General features: G+C 37.8%; 1 protein-coding gene across 5 annotated transcripts in view; it reads left to right on the top strand.

The window, feature by feature from the left end:
• Positions 1–114: 114 nt before the first annotated feature.
• The window catches only part of LOC124272523 (lysine-specific demethylase 5A-like), a 48,725-nt gene continuing 24,509 nt past the window's right edge, over positions 115–24,330 (top strand). Inside the window, exons 1-14 of one of the 5 annotated variants that reach the window (XM_046707732.1) lie at positions 115–479; positions 1,447–1,524; positions 1,968–2,027; positions 2,559–2,621; positions 6,456–6,632; positions 8,879–9,001; positions 9,810–9,912; positions 11,677–11,756; positions 12,932–12,961; positions 18,383–18,541; positions 18,947–19,066; positions 20,236–20,391; positions 23,009–23,101; positions 23,643–23,731. In XM_046707732.1, coding sequence (XP_046563688.1) covers positions 330–479; positions 1,447–1,524; positions 1,968–2,027; positions 2,559–2,621; positions 6,456–6,632; positions 8,879–9,001; positions 9,810–9,912; positions 11,677–11,756; positions 12,932–12,961; positions 18,383–18,541; positions 18,947–19,066; positions 20,236–20,391; positions 23,009–23,101; positions 23,643–23,731 — 1,481 coding nt within the window. In that variant the 5' untranslated portion in view covers positions 115–329. The remainder of the gene's footprint in view (positions 480–1,446; positions 1,525–1,967; positions 2,028–2,558; positions 2,622–6,455; positions 6,633–8,878; positions 9,002–9,809; positions 9,913–11,676; positions 11,757–12,931; positions 12,962–18,382; positions 18,542–18,946; positions 19,067–20,235; positions 20,392–23,008; positions 23,102–23,642; positions 23,732–24,330) is intronic. The other 4 variants (XM_046707729.1, XM_046707730.1, XM_046707731.1 and 1 more) reach the window with 4 other exon arrangements.

The raw sequence follows: 24,330 nt of genomic DNA, 5'->3' as shown, positions 1-24,330 counted from the left end.
ATTCATACGCAAAATCACGTACTTTTGAGCAATTTTTTTTTTTTAAACTTCTAAGCAAAGAAAATTTCAGATATATAGTTTAGAATAATAGATCGTGTTATTTGGAAGAACAGAAGGTAAATCATGCGATTTCAATGCAAATGTTGACAGTTGGGGAACTATATGATATGCTGATTGATACAGTTTGGGATGTTGTTAGGCATCGTTTACGGTGTGTTGTACTGAAGGTGTTTTCAATGGATTTTATGTGAAAATACTGTTTCCGTGGAGTGAATACATGTGTCACCTATAATTCCTGGAGGATACAGTGTTATTCTCATTCGTTTGGAATGGATGACCCCTATGTTAACTTCGTGGCTCCTCCTGAGGCACTGGTTTTTACTCCAACAGAGGAGGAGTTTGCAGATCCATTGGGTTATATTGCCAAGATAAGACCCATTGCCGTCAAAGGAGGGATATGCAAAATAAAACCACCACCGGTGCGTTATATGTTTCAGATCGTTTGTGTTATTTGAATTATTACAGTGCAACGATGTTGTTGTCCACACTTTAAGTCCTGTGCCCAGGTTATCCATACGTGCAATCTTCAACAGAGAACATGGCGACGCTTTTGTTTAGATTTGGACTATCACCTAAGAACTGTCATTAATTTCTTGGATATCAGTTTAAAAAGTTGATTCTTGTTGATATATGGGTGGATTTAATAGCATTTGGTGTTATTTTTTCGATGCCCAACGTCAAAGATATAGAATGTAATACCAACAAATGACGTTTTAGCCAAGCCAATGGGAAACAGGACCCCTTGCTCTAGCTGCAGATGTTATTTGCTGGGCCTTCCGATCTTTGCCATAGTTGACGCGTCAGCGTGTCTCAGAAAACTAAGAGATACTATTATCGTAACAATAAACACCTTAATCGTTTAGAATCAGATTCTATTAGTATTTGTGTTTGTTGAGAGTGAATTTGGATGAATAATTTGAAAAGGATGAAGGAAGTTGAAAGAATTAGCAAACTTGTATGGACTAGAAACATAGAATACATAAGCATAAACTTGACATCATGAGCCCGTTTTTGATATTTTTCGTGAAAAATAACAAAAAGATATGATTGTTCAGTTTATGGTGTGAAATAATTGTCTTGAAAAGGCTTGCAAACATGTTGTTTGCCCTGAAATTGTATCTTGTGAAAAGAGGGTGTGGTTTGATCCAACCTTATTTCATGACCTGTTGTCTTTATATGTCCATTTATTTTTGGAATCTCTTCTTATTAGTAATTAGCTGGTATTCCAAAGCCAAAATACATACACACAGATGAATTATCTATTACTTGATTGAGTAAGAAAATATGGGATTTTTAAAAATATGACAGTTACAAGGTTTTTCATGACATGATAACCCATTACCAATACAGTATAGTGAATCATGTCTTTAATTTCCATTTCTTTAGGATTGGCAACCACCATTTGCAGTAGATGTCGAAAAATTTAGATTTGTACCCAGAGTACAAAGACTTAATGAGTTGGAGGTAAGTTCTCCCCATAAACCATACAATTTTCATACAAAATCTTTTTCATATGCAACTTTATTTACTAATAATGAATTTTACACATATTTCAAACACCATTGTCATGTTTTGGGTTGTTTAAAATAAGAGCAAAGGTAGTTTGGGCATTTCCCCAGGCAGCCATTTTGGATTTCTGCCCATACCTTTCTCCATATTGCTTTGCTATTGACAGCACAGCCTCGTCCCATCAGCCTCAATCTACAATGTTGAAGAATAATAGTTTTGAAATGTGTCATAATGTACATACACAACATATAAATCATGGAATTGCATATAAACTGACCCAACTTTGTATACCAGTTGGAAAATAAAGTTGATGGCTGATTATATTCTTAATGTTGTTGCATTGACAAGGGCATATTAACCTTCTGGTCATGTGACTTTTCTTTCCATTTTCTCAACAGGCTAAATCCAGAATAAAGCTCAATTTCCTTGATCAACTGGCCAAATTTTGGGAGTTGCAGGTATGACGCTTTTTCTGGAAATAAAAATGATGTACCATTATTTTGGTTTGTAAACCATATGTCTCTGCATACATAAATACAATATTTATCATGCTTATTGTCCTATTGTTCTATACATTTTACTGCCAAAAGTTCAGTTTTATGACAGCATCATTTGTTACAGTTGTTTCAATATCAATATTTCTCACATCAGTAAACATTATAAACATGTCTTTGCACATTCTCTAGATCATATCATCAAATGATATGTTTGAAAAGAAAACAGGCACCACCAACCAACCCAAGCTGATACACTTGTATGTAACGTTATACTGATAAGAAAACATCAGAAATCTTTTTCCCAATGTATCTCCCAACCACTGTGTCCACTACCAAATATCTTGGTTGCCATAGCTGTGAGCAAGGCACAATTAAGTTTACGTGACTTCTGGCACACCAAGTCATATCAGTGATACATGGATTGTGCTTGAACCTATCTGAGTAAACCTTACATCCTACAACCTACTGGACCTACTGTTTGTGTGTTTTAAGGGATGTGCACTAAGGATTCCTCATGTGGAGAAAAAATTGGTGGATTTGTTTGGTTTGTACAAGGTAAGTACACATTCATTTCTTGCGATATTTGAGTTTGATATGTTTGTGTATGACAGATATACCAAAAATATCATTTGAAATCTGTTTTTAGTTTTGCTATGACATGGTATTTTGTTTAGCAACACCTTCGATATGATATGTCAGAGCTGATGACATCTGGACATTTTTTTGACATTTTTAGAACACAAGTTCTTTCTAGTATGAAAACTGTTAGGATTACTTTAATGAGAACCAAACTGTTTACATTACCTTACTTTCTATTGGTACTCTTACCACTGAGACTGAAAAATAGGTGATCAAGTTGAATCTTGTTTTTTACATTTGGTAACAGTGGCTCTCTTTATTGGCATATCTTGGTAAATTTGGTGTATATACTTTTTAAACTGCATTAATTCATACTCAAATTATTGATGAATAGTGTTTACAAAGTTTGGGTATGGAGATATTTAGTACTATGTCCTCCATTAGCTTTCATAATACCACAAGTGAACAAGATGGCTGCCGTGCAGACTTCTGTAATATTTATGCTACATTGGCCATTGTTGACATGGCAAATATGGTAGGGTATTCCAAAGTGAGCAGGCTCCTTTTCCAGAGAAAAAAAACTGGTCAATTGATAAACCTATCTCATATAAGTGTGTGTATATTTCCTTACATAACTGACCTGTTGAAAGCCAGTATCCAGAGTATTGGTCTTGTCTGATCAACATTTAAACAGACAGCAATTGTTTGAGAATGTGATCTGGTCATTATTTTAATGTAAGATCTATTTGAAAGTATGATTGGATCAAGGTTGACTTTAATGGAAGAAAAATGAGTGGCAGTTATGGTTATAGACTGAAGCACAGAGACAAGTTCAGTGAGGAGTATCTAGATGTCACTTGTGCAGTGATGTGTGCTGTATTTAGGTCAGGATACATGGGATATGTACAGATGAGAACCTTCTAGTGAATCACATCATTCATGTGACAGACATTACTTCACCTAACACTAGATCATTACTTGTATGTAAGTACACCTGCTTTCTAAGACTTATGTAGGTTTTCATATTTTGTTTGAACTTGACCCACCTGATACACATCTGTGGTAAACATATGGATGTAAATACACCCATTACTTTTTTAATGCTGATAAGAGAGGTTGAAAAGACAGGATCAAGTTTGCTATTGTCTTGAGGGATGAGGCAGTTCTTCATGGATATGCTGTACATGAACTAGGTTTGGGACCAAATGCCCCTGAAAGTTAAAAACAGTAACAAGATTGCTATGGTCTTGAGGGATGAGGCAGTTCTTCATGGATACACTGTACATGAACTAAGTTTGGGACCAAATGCCCCTGAAAGTTAAAAACAATATCCAGTTTGCTATTGTCTTGAGGGATGAGGCAGCTCTTCATGGATATGCTGTACATGAACTAGGTTTGGGACTAAACGCCCCTGAAATGTTTAAAGACTTTCAGATGTTGCCATCTTACTTATTTAAGACCATATGAAGGCATTTGGTTCTTGATACACTTGCTCAGCTCAATGTTTACAAAAACACATAACGTGTGTCATGGTCAGTGGGTCATTGCTGCTTTCAGATATAATACACAGTACTAATTTATGCCTCAGAAAAAACAGAAAATTCTGAATGTCTTTGAAAATTTGAGGATAGTTCCAACGAAGTCAAAATAAAACATAAGCCAAACAGATCTTTGGATTTATTTTAATAAATATTGCTTGCCAGGAGATAACAATGGAGGCATTAACGTCTACCTGCTCAGTCATACCTACAGTTTTATCAAAAATATGTTTACAAGTGTTAAAGACTGGAGAAACCAAAGGTGAGGTTTAGTTTTAGTGGAGGAAGTTTGCTGATAAATGCCACACCAGCTTCTGGTAAGCAGAATTGTCAGCTTGTATGCCAGAAAGTATTTATCTTCTTTCTTCTTTTTTTTACAAATAAGCCTGCTTTAATGTTTTAAAAACAAATATTCTTTTTATCTAAGATCCCTACATGTTGTAGAGACATTTCAGAAAGGAAGGTTTAGTTTATTATTATTTAATGGTCAAAGATTATGATGATGACACAAAAAGTGAAGGATAAGAAATTCTTGACGTGAAAGTTTATATATCCAGTTGTTTATACAAGATGTGGAGTTTACTTTGGTTAATGTGGATACGGTTTAAGATTATGTTTTTTATTGAAATAACCACAATAAACAGCATTATACTTGATAAAACAGCATGAACAAAAGTAGAATTCTAATAAATAGTTTTGTTAGCAAAAACGAGGAATATATTGACAGCTCATCCAAATTATCTGTACAAATGCCAAATAATGGACTGAAGAATCTTTGTATATCTGGTTTATGTTGATCAACTGTAATGTGCATTGTAAATAATGGCAGCCATTTTGGATTCACTCATCTAGGCAGGGTTCATTTTCTGGTGAAGATGAATGTGGAGATTTGAAAGGAACTAAATCAATCTCCTTTATACTTAGCAACAGTGCTTTTATCTCTTTATCTTAGGGAAAATGCTAACATATAAGAACAATTATCATGTTTATCCTTGAATGTTTTCATAATATGGAAGTGCTTGTACTAAGTGTTAGTTTCCTTGACACTAGTTGTGATACTATAAGCATGATAAGTGTCTCCAGCGAGTTGCCAGTCTTATCTATCAAGCAAAGGATTGACTAGCTACATCTTTTGAGGTTGATGTGCTATGAAACGGAGTATTGATCCATTACAGATTTAGCCGCTATGAGACAGGTGCCTTTCTGTGCCAAGAGGAAGCTGGTTGACTTATTGCCATGCTTGGATAATATCATTGAACCTAGGCATTGGAAAATAAATGTCAAGACTTTGTGTTCCTTCTTTTCAAGTGTTCCATAGACTACTATTTTGTTATCATCAGTGATGTATTTTTTTAGCAGGATACACCATGTGTAAAATCTAAGACCATTTGTAGGCCACAGGCCATATTGCACCTTATTTTAACCTTATTGGTTTATGAGAGACCAGTGTATAATCCTTTCAATGTTTCACAAGTCCTAAAACTAACAAAGTGATGTTTGTATCCAATACTTTTTAATGCTAGTGTTGCAGTGTAAGTCTATGGTATACATGAATTTTCCTCTTCGGTCAATTATGCTGTTGTTAATAAATGGCTAACATTAGGTAATATACCAATAAACATGGCTAAGTATTATCCCAGTAAAGGAAAACATGTAATGATTATTCATTATTTGTTTACGCCTTATTGTTATTGTTATTGTTAATAACAACCACAAATGAGCATTTCAAATTATTTCGATTCTTGTTACAGTAGTTAGGACAAATTATGCAATGTCACATCAGTTTGCTGTATCAACATCTGAACTGTCAGAAATACTTTTGTTTTCCTCAGTCCACAAAAACTAGTATCAGCCACAGTGTTGCAGTCTACCTGAAAATAGAATTGTAATGCACAAGGAAATGACCAGTCCTCCAGGAATTCAAATGTTTTGAAGTAGTGGACTTGTATTCTTTTCAAATCATTTTTCCACCTACAGTGATTGTTATATTGTATACACATTGTAATCCGAACATGCACCTTGAATCAGGTGTAATTTCATGAGCTGTCCCAGGTGTAATGCTGTCTCAGGTGTAATTTCATGAGCTATTCCAGGTGTAATTTAATGAAGCTGTCCCAGGTGTAATGCTGTCTCAGGTGTAATTTAATGAAGCTGTCCCAGGTGTAATGCTGTCTCAGGTGTAATTTCATGAGCTATTCCAGGTGTAATTTAATGAAGCTGTCCCAGGTGTAATTTCACTGTCCCAGGTGTAATTTCTTTGACCTTGTTTCAGAATGTGGAAGAGGAGGGTGGTATGGAGCAGGTGTCGGCAGAGAGGAAGTGGTCCAAGATCTCCACAAAGCTGGGAATGCCAACTGGGAAGGGATGTGGAAGCATTGTTCGAGGACACTATGAAAGAATCCTTTACCCTTTCTATGTGTTCCGGAAAGGAGATGCCTATGAATTTGACGTAAGACATGCTACTTGCTGCACTCTACCGTGAGCCGATCATTAAATTACATTTGTGACGTCATTCCATTGTCTGCTCGCTCCATTACTTTTCACAATTTCAGGAATGGAGCGATGTGTACCAGTTTCAAATTTAAGCCTTCATTTTGACATTTAATTTTGATAACAGAAATATTCCCAATACTTTGAATGTAAGTTAAGTAAGGTAATATCCGAGTAACTCTCCATTCATTAAAAATAATGTTTTTAAAAAAATAATTATTTTTAAGGAATGGAGAGTTACTTGGACATTACCCTCTACTGAAAAGACAATGACTTTATCCACTGGCCTTAAGTTTGAATTTAGTAAAATTCCTTTTAATCTCGGAAGCACAACTATGTGCAGAAAGAATTTATGCTCATATCACTTTTGTCAAGTAGAGTCAAAAAAAATTAGGAACAGACTGATAATAGCAACATATCATTTTAATTGCCTTTTGTCAGCAAAGTCACACTTTTTCACCACCTCCGTCATATCAGATATGTCAATTTCAGTAAATGTCAGAAATTATGTTCAAACTAGTAAAACGCCACCAGAAACATTAACAGCCTGGACACATTTGCACAGTACTTATCTATGAATAATTGAATACACATCTATCTTCTTTCAATGTCAATTTTGCTACTTGTTACAGGGCTCCAGATAAGGGCCATATCGGCATATGTACGGATAAAAAATATGCACGATACAGTAGGAAATAATTTAGAAAACGTAGCAGATACGCACCACGGCAATGGTGTATGGTATTAGAATCATTTACAGAAGTATTTATCTGAAAAAGTATTGTTTTATTGTTTATTGACCTGTTTACACAAGACTAGCAATGTTGTGGTGCAGATATGAAACGAAGCACAAAATTACTGATACTCCATGAAATTCCATTCAGTACTCTAAATGTACTTTTCCAGTACTCCTATATTGAAAAAATAAGGAGTACTCCTGATGTTGAAAAAGTATCTTGAGCCCTGTTGTCATTAAATGCCGTACGTAGTCGATTCTGGAATCAGAGAATACAGTGGTTAACGTCGTGAGCATTGATACACTAAATGATGACTTCCAATTATTATATCACCAGGCTGGATCACTTGATCATTGTAGTTGCCTCAAGTGTTATTTTGAAGGGGGCTCTATATCCAAGTCCCCATAGTGGTTTCAGTATTTTGACAAAGATTTATTGAGATATGTTGGCTCTCTAATGTGTACCTACAAGGAAATAAATGAACAATTTCCGTTTGAATGACTTTCACAATTAACAGTTTATGGATACAACAATTGTCAGTGTATATAGTCACAGTGTTAAGGAGAAGGATACAGGTGTTGTTTGGTAGATCTGTAGGAAAGTGTTATTCTCAACACTTCAAGGAGAGCGCCTCCATGGTCACTGGTGTAGTGGTTAGAGCGTCCGCCCGGAGAGCGGAAGGTCACGGGTTCAATCCCCAACCGCGTCATACCAAAAGACGTTAAAATATGGTACTTGTTGGTCCCTGCCTGGCGCTCGGCATTAATGGGTACATCAAGGACTGGTCGACTCGGAGTCAGTATACTGTGTCTGAGTGGGGTATTCATGCTTCACTGCGGCATGGTATCTCAGTGAGCTAGCACTATAAAACCAGCTTCAGTCTGGGCTAGTACAAGCAGCCGCACATACACACGCATGCACATCGTCATATGAGCGAAATAGTCTCAAGCACGACGTTAAACCCAATTTCACCTCACCTCACCACACTTCAAAGGACACCAGTTTGTGAACACCTTGTAAATACATACAAGTCTTAAAAGCTTCTGTGCAAATTAAAGATCATGTCCTTATGACAATTGTATTTGTTTCACTCAACTTTGAAATACAATTTACACATATTTTGCAAAAGTTGTAGGTTCTTGTCATTAAGAAGAATGACAGACCTTGTGGTTGTGGTACACCGATAGTCATAAGAGTACTAGGACAAACAGGTGTATATCTTTGTATGGGAGCGGTGGGGAGCCTAGTGGTTAAAGCATTCACTCGTCACGCCAAAGACCCAGGTTCGATTCGCCACATGTGTACAATGTGTCAAGCCCATTTCAGGTGTCCCATGTCGTCATATTGCTGGAATATTGTTAAAAGCGGCGTAAAACCAAACTCACTCACTCACACTTTGTATGTGTACCTTTCTTGTGGATGTAATCATGTCAGTTCTAGCACAAACCAATGTGTCTTCTCCCTCCAGAAAATCAAGAAGGTCGAGAAGGACAGAGAGGATACAGAAGACATGGAGTACAAGCCCCATAAAGGACAAGGGAAGGAATCTCAACTAGGGCATGTCAGGAAGTCCAAGCGAACTATGAAGGAGGTAAAATAATCAGCACTGAAATCAACTCTTAATATAGACAAACGTGACTGTACTACGTACGGGTATTGAAGTACAGTGTCTTTATCTGAGATGTCGGTCAGCTGCTACTGTCACAGACCTGTGAAGATCCGGTTAGAATCTTGTCTTCAGTAACCAATGCTTGTCGTAAGAGGTGCCTAACGGGATCGGGTGGTCATGCTTGCTGGCTTGGCTGACCACATGTCATTGGATCTCAATTATGCAGATGAATGCTCATGCTGTAGATCACTGGATTGTCTGATCAGATAATTTTTTTTATTAAATTTCATTTTGACCATTGTAGAATAGTAGGTTTTTAGAGTTGTTGTCAATGATCTATGTCAAACATACTTGACTTAGGACCGCCTCCGTGGTGTAGTGGTTAGAGTGTCCGCCCGGAGAGCGGAAGGTCGCGGGTTCGATCCCCAACCGTGTCATACCAAAAGACGTTAAAATATGGTACTTGTTGGTCCCTGCGTGGCGCTCAGCATGAATGTGGTACAACAAGGACTGGTCGGCTCGGAGTCAGTATAATGTGTCTGAGTGGGGTATTCATGCTTCACTGCGGCATGGTATCTCAGTGGGCTAGCACTATAAAACCAGCTTAAGTCTGGGCTAGTACAAGCAGCCGCACATGCACACATACACACGCATACACGTCGTCATATGAGCGAAAATATTCTCGAGCACGACGTAAAACCCAATTTCACCTCACCTACTTGACTAAAGCTATATTTTGAAGCTGTTGTGCCTGACCTGTCTACATTATACATTAATGGTTGTTTTCAAGGAGCCTGTGATTGACTACTCCGCCAACTCGGAACTGAAGAAGCTGCAGTTCTACGGTGCTGGTCCAAAAGCTGCCGTGCCCTCTGGTAACTCCAATGTTAAAGGTATCCAGATACTGCTAGAACAGTGCTCCCTTTCACCAGAGGCTAGGATGGGGCTTTACAAGTCCGTCAACAACGTTGCAACGATGCAACATTCGGAAACTTCACCACCATCTGATGTAGATGTTTACAAAAATTATCAAAACATATGCTTTTACAACAATTCAAGCACACAAGGCATATCTTGGATGGCTAGACATTTACCGGATGCAAAATATTGTCCTACACACAAATATTAGGACTGGAACTTAATAATATCCAATGCAAGTTAAACTGGGTTCAAGAGATTTTAGATTGAAGAACTATTGAAGAATGTAAAGAAGATTTATCTGATATTTCTGTTCTGTTAATGAATCCAGTAAATGACTATACTCACTAACTCGTACTTGTAAGTTGCGAATTAATCAAGAAAATACTGATCTATAAAAGCATGCAGCATAGCATACTCGGTATTTGTTTGCTGCCAATGCAGAGGTCACCTGGGGACCCAACATATTGTGCCTAACCCCCCAAAACTAAAAAATCCCAGGACTCAGAAATGTATAGACCAAGGTAAATCCCTGCTTGTCTAATGTGTATTTAACCACCTCCTGATATGTAACATATTTTCAATAACACTTTCTTTGTGAAGTACAAATTTCAGTACATTATTTTGTACCATCCAGTATTGGAACATACTCTCCAAGTGTGATGTCTCTTCTGAAGAGAAATGGACATAAGAGAATGTGTGAAACAGTATTGTTGGAAGCTTGATGAGTTTGAAAAAAAGACACTTTAAGAAATACTTTGCTAAAAAAGTTACACACCTGTGGTAACCATGGTAACAGTATGGTCTTAATTGACTATACTGGGGGAGCATTGTTGGCAGAAAAGGAGACATCTTAAACAGTTGTTTGTAAAATGATATTGACTTTGTCCATGTACACGTCCACCGTCGATGTACCTGTATTACTGAATGTTGTAAATGTGATGTAACACGTGTGTTTGTTAACAAATACTTTATGATAATGACCTCTTTGGTTGACTTCATTGTTTGTTTTGTAACAACTATTTCATTGAATGAGTGGTGGTGGGGTAGCTTAGTTGTTAAAGCGTTCTCTCATTACGCTGATGATCCAGTTCGATTCCCTACATGGGAAAAATGTGTGAAACCCATTTCTGGTGTCCACGGCTGTGATAATGCTAGAATATGGCTAAAGCCGGCTTAAAATTAATCTCACTCACTTCATTGAAGTTAATTTGAAATTGATGTTTATAATTTGCAGGTTACATAATTTTCAGTTTTGAATTTGCTTAGTTTTAGATTATAGAGCTAAGATAAAAATAATGAATTAGTGAATTTAAGGTTTGCCAAACTAAAATGTGTACTGATTTTACAAATTTTGTGGAAGGGTTTATTTTCTATACTACTCAGAAGAACTTATGAAACACCCAGTTCTTTCCTATTACCATAGTAAGTCTTGCCATGCAATGACATATTAACTATAGTAGGATGAAAGAATCTCATCTTTTGTAACACCTTTTGGCTAGTACATGTATGTATCACAATCCATGTCACTGATTTTGAGGGCGGTGGGGTAGCCTAGTGGTTAATGCGTTCGCTCGTCACGCTGAAGACCCGGATTCGATTCCCCACATGGGTACAAAGTGTGAAGCCCATTTCTGGTGACCTCTGCCGTGATATTGCTGGAATATTGCTAAAAGCGGGGTAAAACCATATTCACTCACTCACTCACTGATTTTGAATGCATTTTTTTATCTCTTCAGAGGAAAAACAGCCTGAAAAAATTAAAGATGAGAAGATTAAGACCCGGGAAAAACAAATGATTCCTGGAACATATGCAGATGTGAGTATTCTCAGTGGTCATTCCGAACATCTTATGGATACAAATAAATTTTAATATCTGTAATAAACCTAGATATATTATGAATTAACATGGACATTTCACTTGTTGCTCTTATATGGAAAGAAAATTCTTGCCTTCAAGTTTCAGATATTGAATGTTGTTGTGTTCCAGTCATTGAATATTAATGAGCCAAAGTAATTAAAACAATTGGATTGTTTAGGTTTGTCATGTCTTCTTGAATATATTGTTTGTGTTTGTGTGTACCATGTATCATTATACCTTGCAACAACTTGCCCACTGCTTCACTATCATTCTTTTGGTCTTCATCTTTTACAATGTAGGAACAGGTATGATAAGTGTCGGAGTTCTGGGATTATTAGAGATTCTGTTTACATGGGGAACCTGACGTGAAACGTCTTGTAATACAGGAGTCCCATTACAAAATTCATTTATAAGGCCAGACCAATTTTGTTTCGTTTTACGGATTTTTATCCTCAGAAAACCTAAAAGCAGGAGGGGAATTTTTAAAAGAAAAAATCACCAGTAAAATCAAAAACCCAAGTGGGTTTCCATGGTAACTCTTTTGGTTTGTTTATACCAACTAAAAATAAGTTGAGTGAGTTTAGGTTTCACACTGATTTTCAAGAGTATTTCATTTATGTGACATTAACATTAGGATTTTATTTTATGAGCGGGGAAAGTTAATTTATTTTTTTATTATTCTTGAAAAAATACTACCGGGGGATCCTTAAAACAAGATCAATAAAACAATAAAATTGGTCTGGCCTAATGGTTGAATTTGTTATGCTTCATACATTCAGGCTCATTTTTTATAAAAACATTGAAACATGCATTTCGTGTTTTATTTGTATGTGTAATGTTGGCATGCAATATTACACAATTTAGACGGCAATGGAATGATTATGCCCCTTCTTGTTTATGAAGCCAATGTGAACAAGTGAACATACCCACCCACACCGTATTACAATGCATACGTAACCTTAAGAAGCTGCATAAATATGAAATTTCATGTTATTGAAACTCGTTCATCCAGAACAAGTTACATTTGTAGGCAGGCCTGGATTATCTGTAATAATAATAATGTCTGACTTAGAGTCAATGTAACATATTGCACATATCACATTTGTCATTTTATGTTCCCGTGGAATCTGCAGATGAAATGGTTAGAAGTTGGCTATGGACAGGTATGTACAAAATGTCCGAGAGCAGATATGGTTTGACTGTCTGCTGACTTTCAGACTTTATCCGTATAGACTCTTGACTCTATGTGTGGTGTAGTTTTAACATCTCTCAAAACAGCTGTAGGCAGTTACTCTGCAAATAGACTAACCCCGTGAAATAACTTCATATTATATTTGAAGTTAAGTCATTCAACACCGCAGGACAAATAATTGGCCACAAGGTCATGAGTCCCAAGACACTGGAGGCTGAATAACCATCCAGGCAGTAGTCACGTCAAATATATGCATGAGAATTGTTTTTGTCACAGGTCGCAACCTAGTACTATACGTCCACGAAGTTCCATTTTTTACATATATGTGGTGATTTCTTGCTCAACATGTTCAGAATAGCACAAATTTACCCAAAACTTCTGTCTTAATCTTAACGTTTTCATTCACGAGGATGGTATCCATGGTATGATTGACTCCCTTAGGTCACGTGCATGTTTTTGACCAATCATGATCTGTATAGCAGATAACAAAAAAAGTATCATTACAAACCAATCATTGTCCAATAAAATTCGCTTCTTACAACTGCGGAAATACTCCTGGCAAGGTTACAGTGATATTATTGATGTTCAGAGTTTTCGAACAATACCCAACTTCAAACAATCTTCTTGTGTGTTATTCATACATAGCTCTGAAAACTGAGATATTTACCAGTGTTGTGTCATGTTACCAAGCGGAAAGCCACTTATCAGGGAAATAGGCGAGCATACATATTATCTAAAATTGTTTTTAGGATAATTTTATGATTATGTAAAAGTGTAAATGTGAAAGAAATAATTAAGAATATATGTGGTGGTTTGGCGGGTGGTCAGAAGGTTTTGCTTTGGCAATACTCATGCTAAATTGAGATGATCTCAATGTCAATATCAGTGTCAATGAATCATAACAAGGACTTAACATGGAATAGTGGGATGTCGGATTAGAGGGAGTTTCTTATGATAATATATGGGGACAAATTCGGGACCACATGAATATGTCAGTTTACAGGGAATGTCGGATTAGAGGGAGTTTCTTATGATAATATATGGGGATTAGGGACCACATAAATATGTCAGTTTAGGGAATGTCTTCTTATGATAATATATGGGGGACAAATTAGGGACCACATAAATATGTCAGTTTACAGGGAATGTCGGATTAACATATGAAATTATATATGGGGACAAATTTAAATACAGGGGTTTATGTCGGATTAGAGGGGAGTTTCTTATATGAAATTATATGGGGACAAATTTGGGACCAAATAAATATGTCAGTTTACAGGGAATGTCGGATTAGAGGGAGTTTCTTTATATGAGGGAGTTTCTTATATGATATATGGGGACAAATTTTCGACCAAATAAATAATGTCGGTTTAAAGGGAATGTCGGGGATTAGACCAAATAAATATGTCAGTTTACAGGAATTTATGCCGGATTAGAGGAATTTCTTATATGGGGACAAATTTGGGACCACATGAATATGTCGGTTTATAATTATATGGGGACAAATATGTCGGTTTAAAGGGACCAAATAAATATGTCGGTTTACAGGGAATGTCGGATTATAGGGGACAAATTAGGGACCAAATAAATATGTCGGTTTACAGGGAATGTCAGTTTACAGGATTATTAGAGGAATGTCAGATTAGAGGAATGTCAGATATATGAGTTTCTTATATGAAATTATATGGGGACAAATTCGAGACCAAATAAATATGTCGCAGTTTAAAGGGAATTAAAGGGAATGTCGGATTAGAGGGAGTTTCTTATATGAAATTATATGGGGACAAATTCAGGACCAAATAAATATGTCGGGAATGTCGGATTAGGGGGAGTTTCTTATATGAAATTATATGGGGACAAATTAGAGGGATGTCGGATTAGAGGGAGTTTCTTATATGAAATTATATGGGGACAAATTTGGAACCACATGAATATGTCGGTTTACAGGGATTGTCGGATTAGAGGGAGTTTCTTATATGAAATTATATGGGGACAAATTCGGGACCAAATAAATATGTCGGTTTACAGGGAGTGTCGAATTAGAAGGATGTCGGATTAGAGGGAGTTTCCTATATGATAATATATGGGGACAAATTGGGACCAAATAAATATGTCGGTTTTAAAGATTCCTTTGTGGGATGGTTTATCAGGACATTATAGAGTGATGTAAGTTTAGAGGGAGTACACTATTCATGACATTGGAAAAAATCAGTAAACCTTTGTGGTTTATCTGGACATTTAAGTTTCATTAGCAGTAAACTTATTTAAGTTGTAGTTGTATATATAAGTAATTTGCTTAAAACTTTCATATCTATTAAAAGTGAAATGGTTTATGACGTGTAGTAGCAATAATGCTTAACAAGCTGATATTTTCCTCGATAAACATCACCCGAAGAGGTCCGGGTTAGAATGAACCTTCAGTAACCCATGCTTGTCGTAAGAGGCGACTAACAAGATCAGGTGGTCAGGTTCGCTGTCTCGGTTGACACATTTCATTGGTTCCCAATTTCGCAGGTCGGTGCTAATGTTGTTGATCACTGGATTGTCTGGTCCAGACTCGATTATTTACAGACCGTCGACCATATTGCTGGAAATATTGCTGAGTGCGGCATAAAACTAAACTCACTCCCTCACCTTGATAAACGTCACGTTTCATCTATCATTTTAGAGTCTCTGAGGACATAGGGTCATGACAGTAAAATCATCTGGTTGAGTGGTGTTGAAAGTGTTATATAACATTTAGAATCCATCTCCTCAAAATAATGGAAACTATTTTCAAGGTGTTGATTCTTGGTAATCAGAATAATCGGGATTACGCATCAAGCCATTTGGCCATACTCGAGATATTGATACAGTAGATTGACTTTGGACTGTAATCCGTCAGTGTCTACCAAGAGAATTGCATTGTTTATTAAAAGAGAATCATTTTAAATGTTTGTTGATCTTCAAATAACCAAAATAATTTAAAATCTTCCTCAGTATCAGATTAAGAAGGAAATCTCAGAAAATATGTGTACTGTAGCACAATAATATATAAAACTTCAAATGTAAGTCCTTTGACTGACATTAAAATATAGCTGAAATTATCTCAGAGATTGCGTAATAGGTAATATATGTCTGTTGTTTACTTGAGGTATATCGTTCTTGTGTTTGTTTTCTTGAATCTATAATCATTATGTTTACATATTTTTGTGTCTCTTTGCATTCTTATTGGTTTTTTAAAAATATATATCTTCTACTGTGTGGTTTTGGTATGGTATGAAATGTTCATTCAAAGGTTTCAATATGGATTTCTTGCACAGAACTTCTATCAAGTGTGGTAGGGTAGCCATATGGTTAAAGCATTCACTTGTCATGCCGAAAACCAGGTTTCGATTCCCCACCTCAGTGTAATGAGTTAATTCCATTTCTAATTTTAATAGTCCATTTTTCAAAGTGAAGATCTCAACCAGTCAGAAGATTGAGACAACATTGGCAGGGGTTGAAATACAGGTGTTTTAAGTGTAAATTACATCTTCAAAAGATCAATGGCCCACACAACTTCCTAATTCCTAAAACATGTTGAAATCGTATTTGCACCATCATTTCTATGTGGCTATGTGTATTGTAAGAAACCACAAATAAATAGGCAAACATGTGAGGAATGGCTAAATCACAGTACAGTTCACAAAATATATGTTGATATTCCGAATAGTAAATGTAATCAATATCAATTATAATCAAGGGGTGAAATATTCTAACTTACAACTGTCTATTATCTTGCTTTGGTGAAATGACATTCAGCGAGTTCAGAATTCCTCTTTTTGTTTTACCTTTATTTGAAAGGGCACTCGTAACAACACAAAAAAGTACCCAGAGGCACACTTGAAAAATAAATACATTTCTGACATGCATCACTAAGCCTGTATTTTCCACTATCCAGGTAACTCTTTAAGTCCTGTGTGTGATACCTCACTACTACAATATTTTCTGCACATCATAGCAAGCTGGGGCATATATCTGAGCCAATGCTATAACCAGGTGATATTATTGGTTTTTGACCGGTCTACAGGGGTATATGGTGTTATGTACACTGTATGTGTGTTATCTTTTATACAATGCACCATATGCTACAAGAGACCAGTTGGCAAATTGATTTTTGCTGGCATATGCTTTCATGAAGTATAACAAGGGAATCGATTCAGGGTCATCTTGACAGCTTGTAGACAATATCAATACATAGTTATCCCCCTTGTATTACAGTCCGATGTGCTTGGTTAAGTTGACAGAATTTCAGTTGATATGTGTTAATTTCAAGATAATCATATTTGCTTTGGTAACATGTTCAGCTTTTCCCAGAAGTGTATATGAAATTTTTACCTCAATATCAGGAGGAGGAGGAAAATTGTCCATTCACTTACCTATAATCTTAATGCAAGATAGGATGTGGGAGGTTAAGCACTTACAGCTATAATTCGATGCACACTTCGAGTCTACTGTATGCCATTGCTATCCTCACCTCCTTCCTGCTTCTTCATCATCATGTATAATGTTTAAAATGAAATGGTGTCGACATACATGAAAATAATGTGTATATAAAACTGATGTGCCTTGTTATGTGAGAATTTGTTATGACAATATGACGAGGCAGTGTCAGTATTTACTAGTGTATATTGTGTGGAGATGTGTGGATGGACCCTTTACGAATGTTCGGAGATGAATGATATGTATCTAGTATATTGTTTGTGGAGGTGTATGCGATGCACCCTGTATATGTGAAAGTGTATGTCATGGACCTTGTATGCATATCTTGTGTTAAGGTGTATGAAATTGACCCTTTTCGGGACTTATGTGTGGAACTGTGAAGGTTGGAACTGTGAAGGTTCGGGTTCAAATTGGTCTTAACCAACCCATGCTTGATGTAAGAGGTGACAACGGGATCGGGTGGTCAGGCTCGCTGACTTGGTTGACACATGTCATCATGTCCCAATAGCGTAGAACGATGCTCATGATGTTGATCACTGGATTGTCTGGTCCAGGCTTGATTATTTACAGACCGCCAACATTTAACTGGAATATTGTTGAGTACAGCATTAAACAACATACCAATCTTATGTGTGGAGACACATGTTATGGATCTGTATGTGTGTTGTGTCTTCAGCTGTTTGAGACTGACCCTGTATGTGTGTATTGTCTTATGGACTCTGTGTGTTGCATATTATAAGTTGACAACTACCTGTATCTTGTGTTTTGCATTTCAGGTTACCAAGCACCTGTATCATATGTGTTGTGTTTTTCAGGTGAAGAAGCACCTGTATTGTGTAGTGTGTTCCAGGATACCAAGTACCTGTATCATGTGTGCAGTGTGTTTCAGGTAACTGTGTACCTATATGATGTATGTTATATGTTCTAGGTTGACAAGTATCTGTGTCACATGTGTGAAGGGGGAGATGGGGAGGAGTACATGCTGCTGTGCGACGGCTGTGACGACGCCTTCCACACCTACTGCCTCATCCCACCACTAGTAGATGTACCTAAGGGAGACTGGAGATGCCCCAAGTGTGTGAAACAGGTAGGTGGAGCCTAGTACTATTTCAGTGTCTTGATGTTTTTCAGATAAACTCATTTGAAGATGATACTAACTTAACATGACATTGGGGGGGGGGCATTTGGGCAGCCTAATGGTTAATATATTCACTTGTGACACTGAAGTCCCAGTTTCAATTCTCTACTGGACTACAATGTATGAAGCCAATTTGTGCTCTCCCATGCAGGATATTGCTGGGTACAATGTGGGAAGCCCATTTCTGGTGTCCCCGCCCGTGATGTTGCTGGAATAGCCTAGTGGTTAAACCAAACTCAGTCAGTCAGTATTGCTGGATTACTGGAGTCGTCATACAACCATACTCACTCCGATAGTGTTGTAAAGTAGCACTCAAGCTCTGTTGTTGATTATTTTGTTGTTTCTCCTTATCAGGCTTGTTCAAGGCCTCAGGATCCATATGGTTTTGAGCAGTCCAGGACTGAGTACTCTCTTCAGTCATTTGGTGAGATGGCAGACAACTTCAAATCTAACTACTTCAACATGCCGGTGCATGTAAGTATTTACAGACACCATTTATGTGCAGTTTAATGGATTTGTGTTCATTTTTAGCTTCCCTGACACTTGAGTCAGTGAGCTCGTGGAAGATGATTGTCTGTCTTTGTCTTTATGGTTGTCTACCTGTCATTTAATGTTTGCTTTATGATATTTCTTCAGATACTATGTAGATCTACAAGGTTTATGTAGCTGTATTTTGGTGTCTCTAACATTTGCCCTTAAAATTCTGATAGTGTTATAAACATGACTGCTACGGAAGCCATATTTAGACACCCAGTCATCATTAACTTGTCACATGTAGTTAGGCCTAACATGTATGATCAGTTTGAAGAGTGCAACAGGCCAGCATTTGCCCCAATTTGTCAAGTGTGACTGTTCCCTAGTCCTGTAAAAGTCAAACCCATTGTTTTAGACCCTAGTAACCCAGATACTGACCTTCACAGTTTAATGACTTGTTAACTTTTCTATTGCTTGCCCTGGCTTACAACTAAATGGATCTGGCCCCGATTTCTCGAAACAAACATATGTTTTTACTCAAATTTCAAACTGAGTTTGACAATTTGAAACAACTGAATTTTTAACAAGACTGCATTTTTTAAATAAAAAAATCCCAAACAACTTAAGTAATCTATCCACCAAACTCAAATAATCTACTAAGTTTGAGTTTAATATTGATTTCAGTTTATTCTGGGAAATGCATTTTCCTGTGTTTTCTCAAATTTGAGTAAAAACTCTGACTTAAGTTTGTTTCAAGAAATTGGGTCCTGGTGTCCAGGCTCAGTAGCAGTATCATACTTCCCTCATGGGGACTGGGAGTGTTGATGGGAAAACAAAAAACTGTTGAATAAAAATAAATCAATAAATAAAAAGATAAATATGACTAATGTAAAAATGATTCTTTAGGTGTGCTGGGTGTCAGAAAGAAAAATGTTACGAAAAAAATCAAATTATTTGGGTCCTTCTTACAGAGAAAATGTCAGTATATCCTGAAGCAGGCATCAGATACTAAGTGGCTGTGTTCCTGGTTGTATTATTTGGGTCCTTCTTACAGAGAAAATGTCAGTATATCCTGAAGCAGGCATCAAATACTAAGTGGTAAATCCTTAAGAAGCAGGGCCCTGTATTTTCAAGTTCCTATTATCTGATGGCGCCTGTTTCTGTGGCAGATGGTTCCCTGTCATCTTGTGGAGAAGGAGTTCTGGCGACTGGTCAGCTGTATCGAGGAGGAGGTGTCTGTACAGTATGGAGCGGACATCCATGCCTCGGAGATGGGCAGTGGATTCCCCACCAACAAGGCTGATGTCATGTGCCCAGAGGATGAGGTAAAATATCCATACCCAGTCAGCCATTTGGAATTTATTGTTCTGTGCCCCGTTCCTCAAAGTGATCATAGCGCTAAAATGATTGTAACTCCCATATTTTAACATAGACTTACGACTGGCTTTGAGGAGCGGGGCACTGATGTGAAATAAAGGCATGGTTGAGAAATCAAAAGTGAAGCAACATATGGTAACCATGGTAACTGTTACAAGTCTACATTCATCAGGAGCTGTCATGTGGAAGATAAACAAATGTAGGATCACCATGTGAGTACTATGTTGTGGGACATGGCAAGGCCCAATTCAAAAAAGACTAAAATAACTTGCAGAAACATAAAAGGTATCAGTATATCCGATTTTCGAAAGGAGCTATCAGAATCTCCTCTTCTGAGATGGTATGAATCTATTGAGGACGTGGATGAACTTTCACAAATGTATGATGAAACATTAACAGAGCTGGATAGGCATGCACAGGCTGTTATCAAAGAAGTGACGCAACATCCACCATCATACTGGTACAACAGTGAGAAGTACTCAATGCCAAGCACAGACGGCGTATGGCAGAGAGGAAATGGCGGTCATTTGCGATTAGAGGTACATCGTCAGCTATACAGGAGTGCCAGGAATGAAATGAACAAACTGATTTGAGAAACGAAAAGAGATTATTGTCAAAATAGGATAACTGAATTGTCTGATAAATGTCCTGGACGTTTACATGACTACATGAAATCTTTGCTTGGAGAAAGGTCTGAAACTGAACTCCCTAAAGCCAACAGAAACAGTGAGTTAGCACACAACTTTTGTGTCTATTTTACGGACAAGATAAACAAAATCAAAGAGGAATTCGATAATGTGGATAGTGATACGGGTGACACAGCAGATTCCATATTGCCTGGAGATCTCAGATTTAAACTTCAAACGGTCACTGTGGAAGACATTGTCAAGGTTATTGGAAAATCAAACCCCACCACTTGTGCGCTGGACCCTATTCCTACAAAATTACTTATGAAGTATTTAGATGTACTTCTGCCTGTGATCACAAGGATCGTGAATATCAGTCTAACCACTGGTACATTCCCAAATATATATAAACTGGCACTGATAAGACCACACATCAAAAAGAAGACTTTAGATGTGCTATGCCTTGCAAACTACCGGCCAGTCTCAAACCTGACCTTATGTCCAAAATTCTGGAGAGAGCTTTTGACCTTCAACTGGCAAAGCATCTTTATGAGAACAACTTGGTAAACAAGTTCCAGTCCGCCTATCGTCCAAACCATAGCACAGAGAGTGCTCTACTCAGGGTTACGAATGATCTGCGGAGCTATGTGGACAAAGGTTCCATTGGATCTCTTATCCTGCTCGATCTGACGGCAGCCTTTGGTACTGTGGACCACAGTATACTTACAGTATGACGAAGACAGGAAGTGGGTATATCAGGAATACCACTTTCATGGATACGCTCATATTTGAGCAACAGACGCCAGTCAGTTATGATTGGTGATACTAAATCTGAAAGTATCACGCTACCCTGTGGGGTTCCCCAAGGATCTGTGCATGGTCCAGACCTGTTTGTGCTGTACACAAGTAGTCTCAGCTCCAGCATCAGACAGTATGGGATGAACCACCATGCATATGCTGACGACACCCAGCTATATCAAGGTTTCCAAGCAAGCGAAGCAGTCGATGCACTTGCAAGAACTACAGATTGCACTAAATCAATAAAAACATGGATGATATCAAACAGATTAAAACTGAATGATGGAAAAACTGAGGCCTTACTCGTTGGACCCAGACAGCGCATTCAACAGTTGAATATCACGTCAGTGGCTGTTGGAGACTCATTCATACCATTCGCCGACAAAGCAAAGAACCTGGGTGTCATCTTTGATTCTCCCTTGTCAATGGAAGCCCAAGTTAATCAAGTGTGCCAGACCTGCTACTTCCATCTAAGAAGTATTGGTAATAATCGCCATCTTATTACCAAAGACGTAACAAAGACACTAGTCCAACAACTTGTGATGTCCCGCATTGACTACAGCAACAGTCTGTTGTATGGTTTGAGTCAGGATCTGCTGAACAAACTCCAGAAGGTACAAAATAGGGCAGCTCGTATTGTGAGTCGTGCACCAAAAAGATGCCACATAACACCAGTATTGATGTCCCTACACTGGCTACCAATAGAAGCCCGGATCCACTTCAAGATCTTGTGTTTTGGCTACCACTGTTTGAATGGTACAGCACTGAGCTATCAATTGGAACTGATCTCACCATACCAGTCTTCACGACGTCTAAGGTCTGAAAACCAATGCCTACTTGCAGTACCAAACTCAAAACTAAAATCCTACGGCAACAGATCGTTTCAAGTAGCAGCACCTCTGAACATTAAAGAATCCCCCACCCTTGAGACATTCAAAACCAACCTAAAAACCTTTCTCTTTAGAAATTCTATCCCCACAAACTATCTCCCCCCGTAAACTTCTCATCTGTCACTATTGTAGTGCCCTGAGCATGCACCTTTGTGGATGGAACCCAGCACAATATAAATAGACATTATTATTATTCCTGGTTGTATTGTGTGATGAAAGTGCTAGTCATGTGGTCTTGTCCATTGTTGCAGGAGTATGTGAACTCGGGCTGGAATCTCAACAACTTGCCAGTGCTGGAACAATCTGTGCTTTGCCATATCAATGCAGACATTTCAGGCATGAAGGTAGGATATACAAACAGCCAGCAGGCATGAAAGAATAGCTGTATGTTTATGAAGGATCTATAACTCCTTTTGTGGGCATTTTGTTAATTTCTTCATATAGAATTGATCTTCACTAACCCTATGCTTGCTTGTTGTAGAGGCGAATAACAGGATTGGGAGGTTAGGCTCACTGACTTGATTGACACATGTCATGGTATCCCATATTGCATAGGTCGATGCTTATGCTGTTGATCACTGGATTGTCTGGTCCAGGCTCGATTATTTACAGACCGCCGCCATATAGCTGGAATATTACGTGTGGCGTAAAACTAAACTCACTCACTAATGTTATTCTCCCTTGAGGATTCTAGAGGTGACCAAATGGGTCAAGTTGTGACTCAATGTCTTGGTTGATTGTGAGCCATGACATGTGAATTGGTGTTCACAATATGCACATGGATTTCATCATGATTAAAGCCAATTTTGGATACAATTTGTATTGGGAAATGTTGTGTTGATGATAAGGTCACCTCCTGCAACAGGTGCTTCCTTTGTTTTTCAGATCCCTTGGTGTTATGTCGGCATGTGTTTCTCCAGCTTCTGCTGGCACAATGAGGATCACTGGAGCTACTCCATCAACTATCTGCATTGGTGAGTCGCCCCTGTGAACAAAATCAATGTCTATTTCATTTCACATTCTGCTACCCGTGAAGGTCTGGGTTAGAATTGACCTTCAGTAACCCATGCTTCATAAAGGTGACTAATGGGATTGAATGGTCAGGCTTGCTGACTTAATTGACACATCTGATCGTATTCCAAACACTTATATCGATGCTCATGGCATCAGTCACTGGATTGTCTGGTCTAGACACGATTATTTACAGACTGCCGCCATGTAGATAGAATATTGCTGAATGCTGTGTTAAAAAGAAGCAAACAAACAAATTTTTCCTTATCCTGACTCATGCTTAATTGCTTGTCTCCTTCTTGCGATTGATAGTGGAACACTTGAATCCCCTTTAGAAGCTCCCTTAAAGAAAGCGGACGTAAAATCACTCACCCAGTGTTATCTCCCTTTAGCTGTTTTGGCAGGAAATCCGTCACATGACCCATCATGATCCTCACTCTCTCCTTCTTCGCCCTAAAGGACGGTTGTGAGAGCGCCTGGGTCCCCTATACGGCGTTATATTCATTTATATTTAGGCCTTTACTACTAAATTAGCTGTATACGGCATTTAGGATTGATATAC

The sequence above is a fragment of the Haliotis rubra genome, unplaced genomic scaffold, assembly GCF_003918875.1.
Source record: "Haliotis rubra isolate DU_JTF1 unplaced genomic scaffold, ASM391887v1 Scf170, whole genome shotgun sequence".
NCBI lineage: Eukaryota > Metazoa > Mollusca > Gastropoda > Lepetellida > Haliotidae > Haliotis > Haliotis rubra.
The sequence above is the reverse complement of the archived record's forward strand: the minus strand, read 5'-3'. Positions and strand labels throughout refer to the sequence as shown.